Below are 19,433 nucleotides of genomic sequence, written 5' to 3' on the forward strand. Positions count from 1 at the left end.
GATTTGCGTGTGTTTTCAGGTGATAAGATTTTTTTTTTCTCTCAGTAACTAGTAACTAGAGATTGACTTTAGGGCTTACAATTGCTGAGCAAGCACTCTACCCTTGAGCTGTGCTCCAGTCCTTTTGCTTTTGGTTTGTTTTTTAGATAAGGTCTCACACTTTTTCCTGGGCTGACTTTTGGACTCTGATCTTCCTACACCTGTCTCCTGAGTAGCTGGGACCACAGGCATGCACCACCATGCCTGCCTTATTTTTGAGATAGGTTCTCAGTAACTTGTGTCTGGGTTGGCCTCAAACTATGATCTTCCTGTCTGCCTCCCAAGTAGCTGGGATTGCAGGCATGTACCACTGCATTCAGCCCTTGAAATTCTTAAAAAGAAAACATTAGACAGTTTCCATGTTAAAATTTTAGTAGCCTGGCTGATGTTCTCTGTGAAAATTAACCCTTTGTAGTGAGACTTCTAAGCTATGGTTAGTTTTGCTGTTATTTAAATATCTAGTTTGATGTACTTTTATTATGATAAGCAAAAGCATTGCACATGTTAATTCTTGACTTGGTTTGTTCTTTCAAAGTCACCCTGAGAGGAGTGATACCAGTGAAAAAAGGTCAGTTGAATCAAATGCTAAAAGGGAAAAGCCTGTTGTCCGCCCAGAAGAGATTCCTCCAGTACCTGAGAACCGATTTTTACTAAGAAGAGATATGCCTATTGTCACTGTGGAGCCTGAACCGTAAGTAGGGTGGGCAGCCTATGTTTTTATCTCTCTGACAGACAATTCCATCAGCTCACTGCAGTTTCACACTCATTTCCTGAACATGACTCATGTTCACAGCCCATTGAAAGCTACTGTGAGAGGTACCAGATTCATGAACAATATATACCTCACCTTTGGAATTCACCTACAGTGGATAAAGGAGGTTGGGTAGGTTGACCAAGGTAGACATTTTTTTATTTTCTTTCTTTCTTTATTTTTTGTTTTGAGATAGAGTCTTGCTATGTAGCCCAGGCTGGTCTCAAACTAGCCATCCTCCTGTCTTAGCTGGGATTACAGATGTGCAGCACCATGCCTAGCATGGGGAGAGGTTCATTTTAGAGGTCTGGAAGATTTTGTTACTGATCTAGCTTCTGGGCCTTCCATTAAGGGGTGAGGTTTTACCTACCAGAATAGTTTATCAGGTCAGTTGAAACTCTTTGGATCCAATTGAGTGATGAAACATATTTCATTTTTTACTTTGCAGTACTGGGGCTTGAACTCAGGGCCTACACTTGAGCCACTCCACCACCTGTTTTTTGTGATAGGTTTTTTTCAGGATAGGGTCTCATGAACTATTTGCCCAGACCGGCTTTGAACTGTGATCCTCCTGAGTAGCTAGGATTATAGGCATGAGCCACTGGTGCCTGGCCATGTTTCATTTTTAATATTGCAAAATTAACTGTGGTGATTAGAGATAAAATTTAGTATCATAAATATGTTACTGCTAACTTGCTCAGTAATAGGTTTTCTGCATTATAAAAGCTAATATGTGGCTTTAGATTTGGTCTCGGGAAATACTGTCTAATGTCCTTTATGTATTAGATTTAAATTTAGAATTTTTTGTGGGGGGACATAGTTTTTGAACTCAGGGACTCACATTTGCTAGGCAAGCACCTCCACCACATGAGCCACTCCACCAGCCCTTAAATTTAGAATTATTAAAAGAATGTCCCAACAATTTGAGAAGATCACTTGAGCCCAGGAATTCAAGTCCAGCCTGGGCAATATAGTGAGGCCCCCCAGAAAAGAATGTATTGCATGTATAGAACTATCATAATGACTGCTGTCATAAGTTTCCTATGAATAGTTACTTTGAAAGTTGAGAAGTTGTGCGCGTACCTGTTCACGATGAGGTCTCCTCACAAGGTTATCATTGTGTTCATTATATTGGGGGGGTGGAGTGCTGGGATTGAATCCAGGCATGCACTGTTAGGAGCACACCCCAGCCCTTCATAATTTTTTTTTTTTTTGAGACTGTGTAGCCTGTGCTGCCTTGAACTTGATTCTCCTGCCTTAGCCTCCAAAGTGCTGGAATTACAGGTGTGTACCACTATGACCACCTCCACAAATATTTTGTCAACAAAATAAAATAATAATAAAAACCAAGTTATCATTTCTTTCTTAATACAGGTCTACTAATGAGAAGAATGGAATTCTTTTGGTAGGGAGACTAACTTCATTTAATTAGGATTCATAGTTAGTGTTCCCTGTTAATGCAGATAATGCTAATGCTGTTCATCTGCATCTGCAATGAGATGATTTTTGTTTTTTAGCAGTACTGGGACTTGAAACTAGGACCTTGCATGTGCTAGGTGCACTGAGATATTATGTATCTCAGTTTTATGTGATATTTCACAAAATGAGATAATTCTCAGTTTTCATCTTTGAAATATATTTTTATGCAGATGGGTGATATGTACAGCACTTGCAATACTGACCAGTTGTAATTAAATCTTGGTGATTTGTACTGCACCTCATAGCAATGTAAAGCATTTGTATGTGTGAGCGCACCACATACAAACAGCACAAGAAAATATATGAATAGAAGAATGTGGCTATGATTCAGTAAAATTTGTGGATATTAAGTTTCGAATTTTAAATGATTTTTAGGTCACAAAAATACTGTGAAACTTTGTTGTAGGGGCTTAAGTTCTGCCTTTAAACATTGGGAAACTGCCTTAGTACTTGGTAATTTTACGTTTTCATCACAACTTCTTTTCTAGGAAGATTCCAGATGTTGCACCCATTGTAAGTGATCAGAAACCATCTGTATCAAAGTCTGGACGGAAGATTAAAGGAAGGGGCACAATTGTATGTGTGTTAAGACTTTTCTGTTTTCAAATTACTTAACTAAGCAGCAGCCTTTCTTTTTTTTGTTTTTTTAAACCTATCAGTAAAATCGTAACTTTGATTTTAGGTTGTAATACAAAATCTGTGCAGGGAGTCAGTTGTAGTTGCCAGTTTTTGGAAGGTACTGCTATTATAGGATTAAAGTCTACTGCTGTATTTGGATGGGTTTAATTAAGTGTGAAATGATATAACGTGTGAAACAATCAGTAAGTATGTTGAAAAATCTTAGTATGTTGAATAACCTAGGCTAATGAATGTAACTGTTAGGACTAAAAGGAAAATTTCCCATGGGATTACAAGGGAGTATCATTGCCCATTCCCATCTCTCTTAATGCCTTATGTTTGAAATAACTTCCTACTGAACTTTTGGTACATAAATCATTGCCTTTGAAGGAAGTGATTTGAGATTGGATCTTTTACCCAACTGTCCTCAAGTAGACTGTAATTGAGAAACATTTTAAAAATGGTTCTTCCCTTCTTTGTGTTTAAAGCGCTATCACACACCTCCAAGGTCAAGGTCCTGTTCTGAGTCAGAAGATGATGACAGCAGTGAAACTCCTCCTCATTGGAAAGAGGAAATGCAGAGATTAAGAGCATACAGACCACCAAGTGGAGAGAAATGGAGTAAAGGAGATAAGTAAGAGCTCCAAGTGTAAGCCCAGGCTTGTGTGTGCAGTATTTTATATGTTAAGGTACTAGAGGCCTAATCCTGGGCTTGTTGTTAAAATTTTACAGTCAGAATTGAACTGTGACCAAAGAGAGTACACTTGGGAAAACCTGGTGACAGTAGTGCTGTTAATTGGGTGAGATGAATGGCTTTGGGGGATTTAAATTAAATTCTGTCCTCTCTCTGCTGAATGTCTTAAAGAACTCAATTTCAGAAATAATCAGGACTTTACAATCAAATAGAAGATTCTTTACTCACCAGGTGTCTCAGGTAGATAGGAAAACCCAGTGTGTGCATTAACTTCTGACCCCAGGGACTGTGGCATCTTGAGAAATGTCTTACCCTAAGTGACATCTAGTTAGAAATGGGCTGGCCCCAGAGTAGGTAGTGAAAAATACACCAAGGGGGCCCTGTATAATTCTTTATACAAGAATTCCCCGTTTCTGCGCAGGCATCTTGCAGAGTAGTTTGAAATTGGAAGGAGGAGGAAAAGGCTGGCATCTGCTGTGTAGGAGTATCTTAGACACAGTGTTGCTGAGGACTCCCACTTTTGAGCCCTGACTCAACCATTAAGATTGTAAAGCTTCCATCAGTTTTCATGTAATTTTTCTTCAATTTCTGCTTTAAGTAGTTTAACTATAACCTTAAGGAGAAAGTCTTGATTACCTTTGAAAGGTGGAGAGAAAATAAAAATACTTTTTTCTTAAGAAAAAATATTCAGGCAAGGGCTGGGGATATAACTTAGTGGTAGAGTGCTTGCCTAGTATATGTGAGTTTCTGTGTTCTATCTCCAGCACTGTGGAAATTAAATAGATCAATAGATAGGTAGGTAGGTAGATAGGTAGGTAGGTAGATAGATAGATAGATAGATAGATTCAGGTAGCTGTACTATATCTGCAGAGGCTTAACATTGTTTGGGAACTTGATTTGGGTCTCTCTCAGTAATTGCTCTTGGAGGAAGAGAGTTATGAACAGATCATAGCCAGAAACTTAATGTGTCAACAGTGCTCTTGGTTTGTTTTTCACAAATAATTTCCTGTCAAATCAGAAATTCTTTGCTTAGCTTAAAAAAAAAAAATTCCATGTAAATCTGTTAGTGGTTGTCATTATTTGTCTTGACATAAGGTCAAGACCAGGCCTGTAACTCTGATTCATGCCTCTTATCTGTGCTTACATGCTTTTTTTTTTTTTTGGTGATACTGGAGTTTGAACTTGGCCTCATGCTTGATATGCAGGCACTCTACCACTTGAACCACTCTGCCAGCCATGCTTATGTGTGCTTAAAGTATTGTTGTCAGATACTTTGTTGCCAATAAGAAATGTGTTTTAAGGCATAGAAAAAAAAAGTAATTGCCTGCATATTATGTTCTTACCTATAGGTTAAGTGACCCCCGTTCAAGCCGATGGGATGAAAGAAGCATGTCCCAGAGATCCAGATCATGGTCCTATAATGGATATTATTCAGACCTTAGTATAGCAAGACACTCTGATGGTCACCATAAAAAACGCAGAAAGGAAAAAAAGGTTAAGCATAAAAAGAAAGCTAAAAAGCAGAAGCATTGCAGAAGACACAAACAGACTAAGAAGAGAAGGATTGTTACACCATCTGACGCAGAATCCTCAAAATCTTCCACTCACCGAATAAAGTCTTCGTGCGATAGAGAAAGGAGATCTCAGTCTTCCTCTTTGTCGTCTCATCACTCATCAAAGAGGGACTGGTCTAAATCTGACAAGGATGACCAGAGCTCTTCAACCCATTCCAGCAGAGACTCCTACAGATCAAAGTCTGTCTCACGGTCAGATTCTAGAGGAAGCTCCAGATCAAGGACTGTATCCAAATCCTCATCACATTCTCAAAGTAGATCAAAGTCCAGATCTAGTTCCAAGTCAGGGCACCAAAGGTCAGCATCAAAATCACCAAGAAGAGCATCATGTCAATTAGGTGAAAATAAACCAGTTAAAACAGAACCTTTAAGAGCAACAGTACCACAAAATGGAAACGTAGTAGTACAGCCAGTAGTGGCAGAAAATATTCCTGTAATACCATTGAGTGACAGTCCCCCGCCTTCAAGGTGGAAGCCTGGACAGAAGCCCTGGAAGCCCTCCTATGAGCGAATTCAGGAAATGAAAGCTAAAACAACCCATTTGCTGCCCGTCCAAAGCACTTACAGTTTAGCAAATACTAAAGAAACTGGAAGCTCATCATCCTACCATAAAAGAGAAAAAAACTCAGAAAGTGATCGGAGTGCTTACTCAAAATACAGTGATAGAAGTTCCAGAAGTTCACCAAGGTCAGGCAGCAGGTCTTCTAGGAGTAGATCTTATTCTAGATCATATACAAGGTCAAGGTCACGTAGTCTGGTGAGTTCACATTCAAGGTCTAGGTCTCCATCATCTAGATCTCATTCACGAAATAAGTACAGTGATCATTCACAGTACAGTAGATCATCCTCATATACTTCTGTTAGCAGTGATGATGGAAGACGAGCCAAGAGGAAATTTAGATCCAGTGAGAAAAAAAGTAACACTTCAAATAAAAGGCACAACAGCACCTCTGAAAAGACACTTCGTTGTAAATATGTCAAAGGTAGAGACAAGACTTCACGTCACAGAAAGCACAGCGAAAGCAGGTCGTCTTTAGATTATTCTTCAGAGAGTGAACAGTCAAGCCTTCATGTTACACAGGAAAAAGAGAAGCAGGGCAAAATGGAAGTAATGAATAAGAAGCAGGAAAAAAGCAGAGACAAAGAGAAATCCAAGCCTGAACAAGAATGCCCTCGTTCAAAAAAAAGAACTTTGAAAGAGAATCTTTCTGATCACTTTAGACATGGCAGTAAGCCCAAAAAGAAGAATTATGCTGGCAGTAAATGGGACTCTGAGTCAGATTCAGAGCGAGATGTAACTAAAAACAGTAAAAATGATTCCCGGCGGTCTTCTGATAAAGAGGAAGGTGAGGCCACATCAGATTCTGAATCAGAGGTTAGTGAAATTCACATCAAAACCAAACCCACAACAAAATCTTCAGCAAATCCTTCACTGCCTGATGATGACAGTGCTTGGAAATCTGGTAAACATCAGTCCTCAACTTCTGATTCGGAGGGATCCTATTGCAATTCAGAAAACAACAGAGGAAAGCCACGGAAGCACAAACATGGTTCAAAGGAAAGTCTTAAAAAGGAACACACCAAAAAAGTGAAAGAGAAATTGAAAGCCAAAAAAGACAAAAAGCACAAGGCTCCAAAACGAAAACAAGCATTTCATTGGCAGCCTCCACTAGAGTTTGGTGAAGAAGAAGAAGAAGAGATGAATGAAAAACAAGTTACTCAGGAGACAAAAGAGAAAAAACAAATTTCTGAAAACAGTGAAATCATAAAAGATAATATTCTAAAAACTGAGAAATCTTGTGACCAGGGCAGCCTTTCAGGTAAACATAATAAAGTGACTATTTCTGATCTTGATCAACTTGCTAAAGATGATACTAAGCCTAGCACTTGTCCTGCAGCTTTAAATACTGAGGAAAATGTCACCAGTTCTCCCCCAAAGACTCACCATATTGAACAAAGTGTTCCAAGCAGAGTGGAAGATGTGCTTCAAACAGATGATAACATGGAGATTTGCACTCCTGATAGGAGTTCCCCAGCAAAGGTAGAGGGGGCTTCCCCGCAAGCAGATTCAAGGCTTGACACCCCAGAGATAAACACTGTTCTAAAGCAGGATGTGCACGTGGAACATTCTGAAGCAGAGGGAGTAAAACCAGAAAGCAGCGTGTCTGAAAGCAGCAAAACGATAGAGGAAGTAGGGAAACAGGAGAGTAGCTCTGCCAGCTTGCCCAGTGCTGCAGAAAGTACTGGGAAGAAGGAGGTGGTTGAGAAGAGCCAGCTCAACCTTCCAGATAATAAGTGGAAACCGCTGCAAGGTGTGGGGAATCTAACAGCATCTGCTACCATGTCCGGTGCTGTGGAAGGGAAGGCATTGACTGCTATGCCTGAAATGAAACCACAAGGCTTGAGAATAGAAATCAAAAGCAAAAATAAGGTTCGGCCAGGGTCTCTCTTTGATGAAGTGAGAAAGACAGCACGCCTAAACCGGAGGCCAAGAAATCAGGAGAGCTCAAGTGATGAGCACACGCCCAGTCGGGATGGTGATAGCCAGTCCAGGAGTCCAAGTAGATCTCGAAGTAAATCTGAAACCAAGTCACGACACAGAACAAGGTCTGTCTCCTATAGTCGCTCAAGAAGTCGATCTAGAAGTTCCACATCTTCTTATCGGTAAGCAATATTTTCTTTCTCTTTTTTTTTCTCCCAAGGAGGGTCTGCTATTTATTTTACTTCTAAGAACATCAGAGTCAGGGATGAGATTACTATTGCCATCAATAGTTTGATCAGTCTAGCAATGAAAGCTTTCTAGCATAAACCACCATGAGAAGCCGTAAGCAGTGAGGTTTTGTGTATGTGTGTGGGTGTGGTACTGCGGTTTGAACTCAGGGCTTTGCACTTTCTAGGCAGGCACTCTACTACTTGAGCTCACCTCCAGCCCGAGTTCTCTATCTTCAAAGGTATGAGAGGCTACTTTCTTGCCCACACCAGTCATTTCTGATGCCTTTGAAGAAAGCCATTTGAACAGAATCTGTAGGATTTAGAGATCATTAATCTAACTTTCATTTTACACAGTTGGAAGGTAAGTGCCAGAGAGGTAAAGCTGCCTGCTCAAGACATGGCTATAGTAGATCTTTACTGGTGAAGGAGGAGGTTGGGGGGAGAACAGTAAGAATGATTAACTGTAGACTTTTGTCGTCAAGTCCCATCTAACTTTTGTCAGCAGTATAGATTGAATAGTGCAAAAAATGAAAATTAAAAGCTAAAAAAAATTTTGATCACAATTACATGAAGTAAATAAATAGTATATATGTTGCTTTCTTTTCATTATTTTATGTTTCGCGGTTTTACCTTATCTAAATTACTCACATTCCCTATTACAATATTGTGCTTGATTTTCATCATTTGAACTTAAAATACAGTATGAATCTTGATCATTTTTTCCTTTCTTTTCTTATCCATCAGTCTTTTTCTTCCTTTACAAATCCTTATCAAAACTGCCTCTGTTTTAGTCCTTCTTCTCCCCCCATCTCATAGACTGAGGTTTTCAGGTACTTCTGCATGGCTGCATGGCCAGTGTCAGGACATGTTTTCCGTTCCCACTTTTCAGAAGATCTCTGCTAGTTTGTCTTATCTCTCTCAGACCGTTTATTTCATCTTTGTGTTGTAGGCTCTCCCTTCTTCCTCCTGCCCTGACTTCCATTAGGCCCAGAGAGCTGCTGAATCCTGGCCTTTTCTCTCTGGGTTCCTATTGCTTGATGAGTTGCCTGTTGAGTGACTCCAGCTTCCTGTCTGCTCGAGATTGATGGGCCTTGCCATTTAAACTCAGACAGCTCTGAACTATTGGTGATGCTAACTACTCTCCTCATATGTCTTCCTACCTCTGCCTTTGGAATAGATGGTATTTCATTTTATAAATGGAGACAGTGAGACATAGAAAGGCTAAGAAATTTGCTCTAGGCTGTGCAGCTGATAGGTAATAGACTGCACTGACTAAGCCTGGGCACTGCCCTGTTTCCCTTCCTCGTTCGCCACCTGGTCCTGACTCCCACACACTAAGCTATGCCCTCCTTCAAGGTAGTGGCTGTGTCTTACTCATTTTTTAGTCCCCCACAGGATCTGGCTCTGTAAGTTTTGGTTGAAGAAATGAAAGCTCATTAAAATTACTGAAATCATGAATATGCGGACATAACCTCTACCCATCTTTAATAGTTTTTGTTGTTTTTTGCAGTACTGGAGTTTGAACTCAGGGCCTATACCTTGAGCCACTCCACCAGACCTTTTTTGTGAAGGGTTTTTTTTTAAGATAGCTGGGCAAACTGTTTGCCTCAGCTGGCTTTGAACTTCGATCCTCCTGATCTCTGCCTCCTGAATAGCTAGGATTATAGGCATGAGCCACCAGTGGTGCCCAGCTTTAAATAGTTTTCTTAATTTCATTCTGTTTGATTTAAACTGTGGTTGTTTCTGGATTGCCTCATTAGCAACCTCACTGTGAGTGTCCACTGTGCAGAGTTTGTGAGAGACCTTTCTTTCCTCTTGCTGTGTTTCCCTTTCTTGCCCTACCTGTAATTAATTTTAACAGTATGGTGAGTTAACATAATTGTATGTTTTTTCACTTACTTTAATTGTAGATCAAGAAGCTATTCTAGAAGCCGAAGCAGAGGATGGTACAGCAGAGGCCGAACCCGCAGTCAGAGCAGTTCATACCGCAGTTACAAAAGTCACAGGTAAGCCTGTGGTCTCGCCCTGCAGTGTGATCTCCATCATGTCTACATAGGCAGGGTGGGTGGCTGTTGGGAAGAACCCTGCCATTGCTGAATACCAGACTGACCTGTTTTCTCATCTTGGTCAGTGATAGAATTCTTTGGGATCTTATCAATGAGAAAAGAGAAACTATAGTACAAGAGAGGCTCTGACCACTCTCTCTACCTCCCCAAAACATATCTTTCTTAACTGCAGTTCACAGGTGCAATCACCTCTTGACTCTGGTTAGATTGGGACAGGAGGATTATAGCGAGGAGACCAGGAGAAAGAAGTGTGTGCTGATGGATTTTGGGGCACATCTCTAGTTCCCCTTGACCTTGGAGACATTTTCCACTGCTGCTGCTTCTCTTGACTTAGCAGTGTCCTACCTCTGTGGCCCTTTCCCTCCCCACCCAGTATGGAACCTCCCCACTGACTGCATAAAATTTAATCTTAAGTCCAGTGGGATTTTTTAAAAATCCAGTGTATTATTGATATGAAAATAAAGTAATACAGTTAAGAGAGTTCACTATATTTTTACTTTGATGGGCAATAAAGGTATAGATATTTAATGTAGCCTGTCCTGGCTGAACACACAAGATGATGTGCTTCCTATGATTCACACTAGGACGTCCAGCAGGAGCAGATCCGGAAGCAGTTCATCTGATCCCCACAGTCGGTCCAGGTAGGGGCAGGGCTGGGGAATCACCATAGGGGCAGCCCTGAAAGGCTTTGCTTTATAAGTTCTTAGTTCAAAATGCTGCAGAGTTGGGGTTTTTTGTTTGTTTTGGAACTGGGAATTGAACCCAGGGCCTCATTCATGCTAAGTATGTGCTCTACCACTGAGCTACACCCCTAGCCTAAAGTGTATTTTCTATTGGATAAGTTAAATGCATATATTTGCCTCCTGAAATCACACACTTTTTAAATGAGGTCTTTTTGACAACTTTTATCTGTTGGCCCATTGTACTCCAGTGTCAAAAATGACAGTTAATGTCAAATTATAGTGGCAGGTGCTTGTTGAATACAATTGCCTAATAAGATCTACTAGATTCAGTCAAACTAACTCAGTGTTAAATTTGTGATATTTTTCAATGCAGCAAAGAAATTAACATTTTTCTTTCTAATAATGTTAAGTCAGATTCGGGTGATTGCTAAATGTTTTCAGTACTCTTTATGTAACTGTGTCCTCATACTGTCATAGTGCCCATGTTCTAAGGTGTTATGGTCTTAAAAAGAAAGGGAGTCTTTGAGTATTTGAATGGGAAAATTTATTGTATGTCATTGTTGCTTGAGCAGGTCCTACACTTACGATAGCTACTACAGCAGGAGTCGGAGTCGAAGCCGGAGTCAGAGGAGTGACAGTTACCACCGAGGTAGAAGCTACAACAGGCGGTCCAGGTGGGTCCCTCTGTTAGGGCACTTGGTGTGTATGTGAGGTGATGGACTGCTAGTGGGAGAGAAAGTATAACCTTCTGGTGACAGAGTGCTCCTTTGTCTTCTTGAATTTCAGCCACCCACATGGAGCTACTAAAAGTGGCCTTGGTAGTAAGGGTGGCCAGGTAGTATTTGTTGTTCATTGTTCATGATGGGATCAAAAGTAAGTTTTTAAATATTCGTGTATGATAAGACAAACATTTCTTGATGGAGTAAACAGAAAAGGCCACCCAAACCACGGTCTGCTTCCTTAAGTAAGGCTACTTGCCAGAATAGCCAATTTGTCATAGTCATTTGCTTCAGCAACAGGATTGAGGTTTATATCTTGTCCATTATTTTACTTAACTAACTAAATATACTAAATACATTTTTGTACTGCATATTGTTTATGTATTATATATGCATATTTGTATGTATTACATATTATATTACATGACATGTTTTATATACTGCAAAAGTCTTTATTTTGACTTTTTTTCTATTGTCCCTTTCTAAAGGGTTTCAGTCTTAACCCTCCCCCATCCATTGCAACTACAATGATCCTTACACAGTACCAGTGTGATCTGGACACTGTCTTGCAGGAAACTGTTCAGGGACTCTCTTCACAGTCAGGTCCAGGCTCCTCAGCACTGCATGCAAGTTCCCTGCACTTAGCAACTCAAACTCAGACTTTTTCTGACTTCCCTCCTTGAATGTTCTGGAACCTTTCCTTCCTTGGCCTTGACAAAAGTCCCATCTCCCTTTTTGCCTCTTGAAATGACCAGTCCCCACTTTCCCTGCACGTGCCCCAGGAAGCCCTTCCTGACTGCTGGTCCTAACACACATAGCCTCTCTGGTGTGTCTCAAGCAGCCTTTGCTCCCCCGGGGGTTCTTACTGCCCCTGACTTAATCATCTTGTCCACTATAAAGTGTATTCTCTTTGGGAGCTAGGGAACTATACTTTGTCTACTTTTTTGGGCTGGAGGGAGCCTACCATATGAGTGGCTCAGTGAATATTTTTTAAACTAACTGAATGGTGACCATAACTAGGTCCTTTGACTCAGTAGCCCAGAGTCTTACTCATGTGCAGACCCATTCCCACCCTTCACTGGACCCCCATGTTGGCGTCCATACCTTTCCCCTTCCATAAGTAATCTAATCAAATATTGATACTCATTTTGGGTAATTTGAAAAATCATTGTGCTCATTTACATGCATGAATTTCAGGTAAATTTCCCAAGATGTAAGTTTTCTTTATTCTATCTAATCTGGGTATTGCTACCATTTGTCATTCAAAACATCCTTTAGAAGTTCATAGTACTGCCATAGTCAGAACCCCAAAGAATGGGTAGTTAAAAGGCTTTTGTTTACATTTTGTTTTGTTCTGTTACACAGGAGTTGTAGGTCTTATGGCTCTGACAGTGAAAGTGACCGGAGTTACTCTCATCACCGGAGCCCCAGTGAAAGCAGCAGATATAGTTGAACATGGCCTTTTTTTTGGATACAAATTATATGACAATTGTAAATATCTGGTAACTTAAAAGTTTAAGAAACTTAATGGCAGCCTGTTGTTCTATTTCAGTATTAGAAATGAGTTTCAAGGTGTCTTAAGTGTCACTCATGCATTTATGTATGTGTAGAAGAATTTGAAATATGGATAGGTGTCCTAGAAATATTTTTATGCCACATTTTACAGTAGCCAACTTATACAATATTCATTTTCTTGAATCAAGAAATTGGGAAATTTATGTAAATATAATTTGCAATTTTATTGTTAGACTATTTCTTGCATCTCATGTATTCCTTAGAATACAGATTCTTTTTTGCCCATTTTCAGGTTTTGGCACACATGCTGCCAAGCATAGAACTGTTACAGGAGACCAAACATTTCTATGCCAGTCACAGGCTTGTACATGTGTGTTCTTAAAACAAACTACCCAGAACTGATACCACTGGTAGCCAGGAGCACAGGGAAGTGGCTCTGGGTTCTTAATTCATACCTTTCTTCTTTGCTGTCTCAGAGGATCAGGAAAGTGGTTATACTGCCATGGTCTGCATTACTTCAGGCTGGCAGGCAAAATTAAGAAGAATAAATCAGCCTTAAATAAAATACCTGCACTGTCTCGAAGGAGTTAATATTATATGTGCTTTTTAATAAAGACTATCAGAAGTTTAGGTTATAAAAACTATTCCAGATCATGCTTTGGTGCTTGGTACCTTTTGGTACCTCTTTAAGTATTATTCTTAAAATACGTTAGAATATTGTAAGAGAGAATAATGAATTTTTTTTTTATTCACTCGCACCAAAAATGGTTTCTTCTGAGCTGTCTTCACTTTGAATATTGGGGGGCTTCTCAAGTCCATGTGATTGTTGGAGATCTGAAGTAGGCAGGATGACATGACAATTGCGGGTGGGCAACCACCCAGGTCTACTACATGTGCGTGCTTCTGGAGCTGTGGATTGAAGAATGGCCTTCAAAAGTAACTCCACAGTCTTAACTGCCATCATCCTGCAGAGACTTTGCAGCTTTATTTTTTTCAGTATTCAAGTAAGGATATACCATACCAGCAGTGGAATTGTTCTAACCAGCATGTTTTGCCTGTTTCTGCTGCGATCCAAAGTGACTCAGCAAAGCCTTGCCTGACCTGAGTAAACCCAGGACAAGAGACAGGGGAAGAGGGGCACAGGGTACTGCATCCATTACATAGTTCCATGGCTTTGGGTATTTCTTCTGAAAAGAATTCAATCTGTAAAAACTAGTGTGATTTTTTTTTTTTTTTTTTTTTAGTCTTTAGTTTTAGAGTTCTTCCCCAAGTGTACTTAATCACCTTAGTGCCAATTTGATCCAGTGATGCAGAAGAAATTGATCCTGGATGTTTGGTGTAGAAGTCTGCACCATCCTGCCCAGGCCTTGTCTAGTATATTTAGGAAGTGGGAAAGAGCCCTCAGCTGGAGGGATCTGACAACCCTGGACAGGTGGAAGAGGTGACATTGCATGTATTAAAACTGACATCAGGGCTGCGGGTGTGGCTCAAGTGGTAGAGCACCTGCCTGACAAGCACAAGGCCTGAGTTCAAACCCCAGTACCACCAAAACCAAAACAAAACAAAAATTGTCATTCAGGGGCTGGGGGTATACAGCTCAATGGTAGAGCACAAACCCCTGGGTTCAATCCACAGCACCAGTAAATAAATAAAACTATCACCCATAGGAGGAATGTAAACAGGGTGAGAAGGTTAGCTATTTGCCAAGTCAACAGATAGAAGTATATTAGAAAACAGGACCAAGTCAAAAATCAGTACTTGATAGTAACTACAAAACAATGTGTGATTCATGTTAAGGGTTCTCAAGAGTTGCCTTGCAAAAGAATAATACCATTTTAATACAGTAGTCAGTGGGGGGAAATGCATTCAGAAGCTGTCAAGTTTAATTAGGTTAAGAAAAATTACTCTTGGGCAGTGTATTAGTTTGTCGTTGCTGTGTAACAAATTACCCCAAGTTTAGCAGCTTATAACAATACCCATTTATTGGTTTACGGTTCTCCAGGCGATGGGTATAACATGGTACAGCTGGATTCTCTGCTCAGAGTCTCACAAGAGCCAAGGGTTGGTAGGGCAACATTCCTTTATGAAGGCTCTGAGGAAGATTTGGCTTCCAGGTTCATTTCAGGTGGTTGACAGAATTAGTTCCTTGCTGGCTGTTAGCTGGGGGCCTCTCTGAGCTTTAAAGGAGCCTTAACACTGCAAGATTCCTTCTGGGATGGTCCCCTCTCTCTTCAAATCAGCATTGGCCCTTTGAGTCCTTCTGTTCTATGCTTCAACTCTCTCTGCCTTCCTCCTGTGTCTAGGGTCTATGCGACCAACTCAAGCACCATAAGTAATCTCTTCATTTAAAGCCAGTTGTGGCATAGGGCATGGAAGTGAGTGCAGGCGTGTTAGCTCATCGTTTTTGCAAGTTGCAAGGGGCAGAGGGCCACGTGGAGGGGGAAGTGACATTGTAGAATTCTGACTACCCCAGGCAGTAACTTTGCTCATCTCAGCTGTGGGTGGAATTTTGCCCTGAAAAGGGAGGCTGTAGAAGCCTCACATGTTTTCTACACAGAAAAAAAATGGCCCTCTTCTGCAGTGTTCAACTTGTGTTTACTAACGTGAACTATAGAAAAAGTTTTTCTTCCTAAAGGGGATTGTTCTGGGTTTTGAAGTTATTTTTTAATAAAAGTGAATTATGTTGTGTAACATGCTTAATAGAAAATGCATTATTGGATTGTTTCATAACGTCCTGTTTACTGCAACCGAAATAGCTGATATTCAAAAAATGTAGAAAATACTTTTGTACATACTAGTGATGTCTAATTTGTATCCGCTTCAGCTAAATTTTCCTAAAACTTGAAAGGGGGACCTTGTAGAAATTAAAATATGTGCTTAGTCTAAGTCTGCGTCTGTGCATGTTTCATCTTTCTTTGCTTACCTGGACTTGAAGCAGTCGTTCTGAAATAGGAAAAGCAAACATGGAGTCTCTCTGCTGCCCTAGCCAGTGAAGAGACTGTCTCTCTTCACAGCTTATTTTCTTAATGGATGAGCAGGAGGTGGAGTTAGGGAGAGGACCTGGTAGAGATTACCCACAGGGTGTGCTATGATGTACCAGTTCAAAACCTCCAGGTTTTGCTGTCATCCAGACAGCACAGACGTTTGCTGAGGAGGGAGCATGCCACATCTTTTCTATGAGTTGCTGCCTGGGGACAGTCCATGTGCCTACAGCCTCCACCTTGCCCTGCCCACCTGCTGTTTACCAAGGAGTGTGGCACATATCACTCACCTCTAGAAATGGTTTCATTGGGGTATTTTTAGCATACACATGAGAATTGCCAGGCAAGTACAGTTTGCTTTTTTCTCCTCGAGCTCAAAGGAATGTATGTTTTCTTAGTGAATCCAACATAACTTACCGATACTGAGTTTTCCTAAAGTTGGTCAACTAAAAATTGTCAAATCTGGGTGGCATGCTTTAAAATGAAAAGAAAATGCCAGAGACCATTTGCTGGAAAATCTCTTCAGCAAGTACTCATGGACTTAATTTTTGGCAAGTTCTAAGATCTTTATTCACATTCTGATAGTGATAAGCTTCATCAGTTGGGCAGTATTTTGGGGTGGGGGCTTGCAAGGGCTTTTATCTCAACTTCTGAATTAGCTAGGCATTGACAGCAGATAAAGAAATGAAAGAATATGCTTCTCTTAGGAGACAGAACACTGAGTGGGCATTTCAGGAAGAGAAAGGTTTGGCTCATATTAGAAGCCCAGAAGAGAGTGTTCAGCCCTGAAGGAGTGTTTGGAAGCCTTGCCTCATAGTTGAAGGGACTGGACTCAGATTTCCAAAGACACTGGTTCTGGTGGAGGGGATGAATGCTGCTGCTGCCCACAGTGAGGGTGAGAGCCCGCCGTCACAGGGACTTGAGTGCTGGAAAGACCTTGGCTGGGCAGGAGTTCTTTGATGCTGTGACAGCTGCAGACCCCACTGGAGGCCAGAGGTATCAGAGGAGTTGCTGAATAACCTGAAAAAATCCCTTCTCAAGGCTGCCTGGAAGGCTCCGGTCAGTTCCTAGTTCTAGTACATGTGAGGTAAGGAGAGCCTACTGTGGCCACACACAGGCAGGGACTTTAATGTCCTGCTTTCTCTGGGGATTTTGGCACAGGTAGCAGCAGTGTTCCCTCACTGTGGCCTCCCCTTCCCAGTGACTCAGCAGGCCCCCAGTGGGGTTGTGTCAAGTTTGGAGCCAGGAAGAAGTACTTCTGCTTCTTGGAGACCCCAGGCCCATCAAGCTCTAAACTCCAGTTCTGCAGGAAGAAGCCAAGCTACACTGGGGGCACCATCTCTCCTTAACCAGGCAGAAAGTAGTGGCCTGAGGTCTCAGGACAAACTTCTACATTCTGCATCTTCAGCCCTGCCCTGCCTTTGGGCCTCCGGCTGCCCATCTGATAGGAGGTCAGGGTCCTTAGACTGCCCTTCTCCCAGTTCAAGAGGCCTGAGAGTGTGTGTGTAACCAGTGCAAGGGTAGATATCTGAAGGTACTCATTCTTTTCCAGATCAGCCTGGACCACCCAGGGCCTCCTGCACTCAAAATCTACCATCAGGCCAGACTTCCAGAAAGTCTGGAAGAACCCCCATTGACCTCATGACCTAATTTGATTTGATTTTGAAGAAAAAAAGACCTCTGCGAGGTACTGTTCTATGGCACATTCCTTTAGGACACTGGGCTGTACCCACATGGCCTGGGTTCAAGTTCTAAACTTGCTTCACCTCTGCAATTCAACCCCTTATCTGGAAAATGGCTGCGAGGGCCTCCTCCCTCCTAGAACCGTGGTGGATAGCTGCCTAGAACCAAGAACACACCAAAGCAGCTCCCAGCTGGTGGGTGGGCCTTGCCTTTAGGAGGAATGGGGTCCTACAGGTTCCTGTGGAGGGCCCAACTTTATCACTTGCCAGAGGCCAGGGTCTCAAACCAACAGGGCATCCTAGAAGCTGCCAGGGAAGCTCCAATGCCAAGTTCATGATGTTTATGCTTCAAGAGGGAACCAGACAACCTTCTGGTTTGCATTAGGCCCCCACCCTTGGGCAGCTGTAGCCTATTAGCACTGGGCTCAGTGGAGCCAGAACCCAGGCACAACCCCCCACCCAGCAGAGCCATGCTCCCCAACCCTGTAGGGCCCTGAGCCAGCTCCTAATTGGGCACCTTTGAACTTCTCTGCCACCCATTGGCTCCATGCTGTGTGAGTTGAGTGGCCCTGTGTTTGCTGGCACTGCTCACTCTGCCCTATCTCCTCCCTCAGCTCTGCTACACAACTCTGGCCCAATGGAGGCCGAGCCCTGCATGTACATCCTGGGCTGTCTGTTCCTTCCAGGTTCTGGGGGTAAATCTAGTTCCCCAACCAAGCCTGGGGATGCCTCAGGCCCAGTTTTTGGCTAAGTCTCATCCTGATTGTCTAGAGAGAAGCTTGGGAAGTCAAGAGCAGAGCCCTTAGCTGTTCCCTAGAGGCAGGAACCTGCGTTTGCTGACTGCCAGCAGGAAGCCCCAAATGTGTGATGGGTTACTGGGCTCTGTCCTCTCTAGGTGAGGTCCCCATAGACTCCTGACTCACCCTGGGCATGTAGCTGTAGCCTTGGACCATTCTCCCCACCAGGAGTGAAGCACCTGGCTCCGTCAAGGCACTCCCACCAACCACACACTCCCGATGGACACCTCTACACTGTCACTTCCTGTCCCTGCACCCTTCCTCCCTCTGCTCTAGTTAATGTCAACGGTCAAGCCTCAGCTGCAAGCAGGCCCCTTAGGACCCACCAGACAGCTCTCAAACTGCTCTGTGGTGACAGGTGAAGTGTAACCAGGTGCCCTCAGCCTCACAGAGCTCAGGCTGTGCTCTGGGGCTCCCCAGCAGGTGAGCTTCAGGTCAGAAAGTAAAAAGGGGGCAGCCCACCCCATCTCTTCCCTCCCTTCTCACCAAACTCCAGCCCCTCTTCTGACTGTCCTAGCCAAGGCCATTCCCAAAGGGGCCAGCATCCCTCTGTGGATCACCCAAGCCACACCCTCTGCAGAGCTTTGGCTGGGAAGTGGGCCAAGAAGCACCATGAAGTCCTCTGTCTGACTCTTGCCAGCCCATAGGGAGGCTGCTTTCTCCCAGCCTGCCTTCTCTGACTCCTGACACCCATGTCATCTACATGATTTATCTCACTCTGGGCCTCAGTATCCTCCTCCAACCAATGGGTACACAGTCCCTCCCTTGCCACCTCCCAGGTACAATATAAGGACACACCTTGAGTCAGATGAGGAAGTGGGCTGGGAGGGAGTGACAGGAGGCAGCCCTGAGGTGACTGGCTGGTCAGAAGCCTGTAGGCTGCTCTGGTCCAGCTTTGGCCTGGGACCACTGGGAGCAAAGTCAGATGTCTGTGCAACCATACACACACAGGATAGCTGTAGAGCTGCCCCAGCCTGGGCACTTTCCTGTTACCTCTTTCCACCAGTGTCTCCTAGCCTCCACCTGGTTATGTGTATGACTCCTCTTACCCTGGGCACTCTTCACCTCAATTTTGCCCCTGGCACCTGGTTCTGGGATAGCTCTGTCTTGAGGGCCTCCCTAT

The 19,433-nt window shown here is 42.6% G+C and overlaps 1 protein-coding gene across 11 annotated transcripts in view; it reads left to right on the top strand.

The window, feature by feature from the left end:
- Window positions 1-15,739, top strand: part of Nktr (natural killer cell triggering receptor) — a 45,442-nt gene extending 29,703 nt beyond the window's left edge. For 6 of the 11 annotated variants that reach the window (XM_020186238.2, XM_074060372.1, XM_074060371.1 and 3 more), the window contains 8 exons: window positions 575-730; window positions 2,758-2,845; window positions 3,376-3,521; window positions 4,931-7,819; window positions 9,778-9,873; window positions 10,518-10,574; window positions 11,189-11,290; window positions 12,701-15,739. In XM_020186238.2, coding sequence (XP_020041827.2) covers window positions 575-730; window positions 2,758-2,845; window positions 3,376-3,521; window positions 4,931-7,819; window positions 9,778-9,873; window positions 10,518-10,574; window positions 11,189-11,290; window positions 12,701-12,788 — 3,622 coding nt within the window. In that variant the 3' untranslated portion in view covers window positions 12,789-15,739. Of the gene's footprint in view, window positions 1-574; window positions 2,196-2,757; window positions 2,846-3,375; window positions 3,522-4,930; window positions 7,820-9,777; window positions 9,874-10,517; window positions 10,575-11,188; window positions 11,291-12,700 lie in introns of those variants that run through there. The other 5 variants (XM_074060376.1, XM_074060375.1, XR_002213766.2 and 2 more) reach the window with 5 other exon arrangements.
- Window positions 15,740-19,433: the final 3,694 nt, after the last annotated feature.

This window comes from Castor canadensis, chromosome 17, assembly GCF_047511655.1.
Source record: "Castor canadensis chromosome 17, mCasCan1.hap1v2, whole genome shotgun sequence".
Classification (NCBI taxonomy): domain Eukaryota; kingdom Metazoa; phylum Chordata; class Mammalia; order Rodentia; family Castoridae; genus Castor; species Castor canadensis.